The sequence below is a fragment of the Stenella coeruleoalba genome (genome assembly GCF_951394435.1).
Source record: "Stenella coeruleoalba genome assembly, chromosome: 15".
Taxonomy (NCBI): domain Eukaryota; kingdom Metazoa; phylum Chordata; class Mammalia; order Artiodactyla; family Delphinidae; genus Stenella; species Stenella coeruleoalba.
In genome coordinates this window covers 50,037,934-50,041,514 of record NC_137161.1, presented here as the reverse complement: position 1 = coordinate 50,041,514, position 3,581 = coordinate 50,037,934, and the positions used below count along the sequence as shown (strand labels likewise).

Here is a 3,581-nt window from a genome sequence, read left to right as displayed (position 1 = left end):
CTGGATTGGATGACCAGCATCCCTCCCCTGACCCTGTCCTGCTCTGTGAGGATAAGAGGCAGGGAGAGAGGGCTGGGCAAAAGCAGCTGGGCCCACCGAGGTGAGAACCCCCAGCGGGACCCCAACATCTGGGTGTCACTGTGGAGCAGGGTGGCCGAGCCTCAGATCCGGAGCACTGAGGCCCCAGACCCCCTGGCCTGGACAGAGCCCCTGATCACCAGGGGCCCCGACTCCACCTCCACCCCACACCCTGCACCCCATACCCTGCAGACCCCACAGCCTGCAGACCCCGCACCCCACACACACCCCACCCCACAGAACCCAAACCCCACAGACCCCCAGCCAAGCTCCAGCTGCCCCTCCGCGCTCCTTCCAGATGCTCCATCTGCTGGTGCTGGCGCTGACCCTCCTGGTGAGCCTGGTCCATGCGGCCGCTGGTGAGTCCTGACCCTGGGCCCGTTCTGTCTCTGTCCCCTCACCCCACCCCCCACAAGCCCAGGGATGGGTGGGTGGGTTCAGAGAAGCCCAGGGTGGTGCTGGCACAGGGAAGGGCTGAGCCCGATGGCTGGGTCGTGTCGTGTCCTGAAGGCACTTCCTGCCCCAGCCCCAGACCAGGCCCTGCAGCGAGCAGGCATCGTAGGGGGACGGGAGGCCCCTGGGAGCAAGTGGCCCTGGCAGGTGAGCCTGAGATTCAGCACCCAGTACTGGAAACACTTCTGCGGGGGCTCCCTGATCCACCCCTGGTGGGTGCTGACCGCGGCCCACTGCGTCGGACCGTGAGTCTCCACAGGGCCGGGCGGGTAGGGGTGGGCCTGGGGCTCTACTCACGCTCCTGGGTGTCCCGGAGGTGGCTCAGCCCCTGAGTAGGTGGCCCTCTCTCTCCCCAGGCGAGTCCAAGACCCCACAGTCCTCAGGGTGCAGCTGCGGGAGCAGCACCTCTATTACCAGGACGAGCTGTTGCCCATCAGAAGGGTCATCCCCCACCCCAACTACTACATAGCTGAGAACGGGGCGGACATCGCCCTGCTGGAGCTTGGGGACCCCGTGAACATCTCCAGCCACGTCCATCCGGTCACCCTGCCCCCTGCCTCCGAGACCTTTCGCCCGGGGACTCAGTGCTGGGTGACAGGCTGGGGCAACTTGCACAGGGGACGTGAGTGTCAGGGACCGCTGGAGGGGGACTTGGGCACATCGCGGCTCCACCACCTGGGGTTTCCTCTGGGGAACAGGGTCCCAACCGGCCGGCTCAGGGCAGTGATCCCACACTCTCCTGATGCAGCATCCTTCCTCTCCTCTCACCCCCAGAACCCCTGCCACCGCCATTTCCCCTGAAGCAGGTGAAGGTCCCCGTCGTGGAAAACAGCATCTGTGACATGAAATACCACACTGGCCTGTACACAGGGAACAACATCCCGATCGTCCGGGACGACATGCTCTGTGCCGGGAATAGCAAGAGGGACTCCTGCCAGGTGGGTCTCGCGTCCCCCTGCAGCCCCCAGCCGCCCAGGCCTCACAGCCACCGCTGACCCCTCCCCTCCCCAGGGCGACTCCGGAGGGCCCCTGGTCTGCAAGGTGAATGGCACCTGGCTGCAGGCGGGTGTGGTCAGCTGGGACGACGGCTGTGCTCAGCCCAACCGGCCAGGCATCTACACCCGCATCACGCACTACTTGGACTGGATCCACCAGTACGTCCCCGAGGAGCCCTGAGCCCGGTCCCCAGGGTTGCCACCTGGATCAGCGGAGAAGCCAGTCCCCTCCTGTCCCCACACCGCTGCTTCCTGCTGAGGCGGCATCCTTCCCCACCTTCCCTGGCCCCCTGCCCTGAGCACCCCCTGTTGACGCCCCTGCCCCGAGCCCAGGGAGCGGGCAGTGGGCACTAACGCTCATTAAAGATCATGAAAAGCAGATGTGGTCGTCGCTGTGTTTCTGGCTGTGGGTGTCGCTGAGGGAGAGGGAAGGGTCCAGGGCCCAGCCAGGTGCAGCCACCCTCTCTGTGGGTCCCCGGTCCCTGAGCAAATGCCTTGCTGTGGGGATGGCCCTCACCCTGCCCCTTGTGCCCGGGGCTGACTTCTCTGCACACTGGCTTGTGTCTCTTTTTGGTGAGTGGCATCGTGGTTTCGGGACAGATAAAGAAACACGGGCCATTTAGATGATTCTCAGGGCACCAGGTACCCAGCAATGGGGTCAAGGGCCGGAGCATCACCACCCTCAGCCAGGTCCCTCCATTTTGCTTTTGCAGCCTGTCCCCTCCCCCAGCGCCACCCTACCCATCCCAAGACCAACAACCAGGACTACCCAGCCCAGGGGATGGCCCCCGGGGAGGGCTGGCAGGCAATCCCTGGCATGCGAGGCTGAGGATGGGGACTCCCCGACTCCCTCTGCCTCCAGGATGACCTGGAGGGCCTCTAGTTGGCCAGGGGCCAGGTCTTGACTGCAGGCGGTGTGGTGAACTGGATAGGGGCTGTGCTCCGCATCCTTGTTTCTACACAGAAACTAGTCAACTGTCCCATCCTCCTGCCCTCTAACCCTTGACCTATGACCCCTCTCCAGCAGGGAGATTGCAGGCCAGAGGCTGGGCCTGGGGGAAGAACCACTGCCGCAGCCCTGGGTCCGGCCCAGGTCAGCATATTCTCCCTGTGGGAACTGAGGCCAAGGTCACATGCAGGAGAGTCTGCAGACCCCATCACTCCAGGTCCAGCTGTGCCCCGCCCCGAAGCCCACACCAGGGCCGCCCACTCTGGGAAGCCCTGCAGTTCCAGGAGCCTCCACCAGAGGGAGCCCTGGCACCTCCTGTGAGGGGCTGGGCAGGTGGGGAGTGGGGGAGGGGCTGGGCAGGTGGGGAGTGGGGGAGGGGCTGGGTGCAGCCCTGGGCCCTATGCTGGGGACTCACTGCCCACCCGTGTCAGAGCAAATAGGCCCCGGCCTCAGCCAGGTAGAGCCCTGGATGGCACCTCCCACCACCTAGCCCAGCCCAGAGGCAGCTGAAGAGCGTCAGGGGCCTGCCGTCCCAGTGTCGCTGGGCTCCTGCTTTGCTGCATGGAGAGAAGGGCTTGGACCCTAACCTGAAGCCAGCTCTGCGTTGGGTACAGCCCCCCATCGTGTTCACAGCCACGGTCTGTGAACTTGTGGAGGATCACAAGTTCTATCCTGACCCAGCCCCCTTCTGTACCTGCTCTCACGGGGAAGGGGTGACTGGGGGTCTGTGCACTAGGGCTGCGGCCGAGAAGCCAGCAAGGCGTGGGGCGGGTCTAGGGTCAGAGCCTTCAGGTAGGGAGACAGCAGAGAGGGGGGTGGCCCCTGCAACCCCAGGTGACTGCCCAGCTGGGAAGCGCTCCCACGGGGGCCTGCCCCCTGCTCCCACAGCACCCATTCCTGCTGGAAGCCCTGGCAGAAACTTGTTCCTAATTGGATCAGTCCTTGTTTCTCCAGTGTGTGAATGATATCACATGGTTCTGGCTGCCAAGATGAGCTCTACTTTTCCAGGGAAGGAGGGCTTTCTATCTGCGATCTGCCCAAGTGGCGGGGGGGGGGGGGGAGCCTGCAGGAGGGCTTTGTGGAGCCCCGTGCCGCTGCTGGTGGTG

General features: G+C 64.8%; 1 protein-coding gene across 1 annotated transcript; it reads left to right on the top strand.

The window, feature by feature from the left end:
* The first annotated feature begins 201 nt into the window (after positions 1 to 201).
* Positions 202 to 1,921, top strand: LOC307198601 (tryptase-2-like). Its single transcript, XM_079945600.1, has 5 exons — positions 202 to 437; positions 605 to 776; positions 888 to 1,153; positions 1,306 to 1,469; positions 1,543 to 1,921. The coding sequence occupies exons 1-5, from the start codon at positions 377 to 379 to the stop codon at positions 1,705 to 1,707; spliced, it is 828 nt and encodes a 275-aa protein (XP_079801726.1). The 5' UTR covers positions 202 to 376; the 3' UTR covers positions 1,708 to 1,921.
* Positions 1,922 to 3,581: the final 1,660 nt, after the last annotated feature.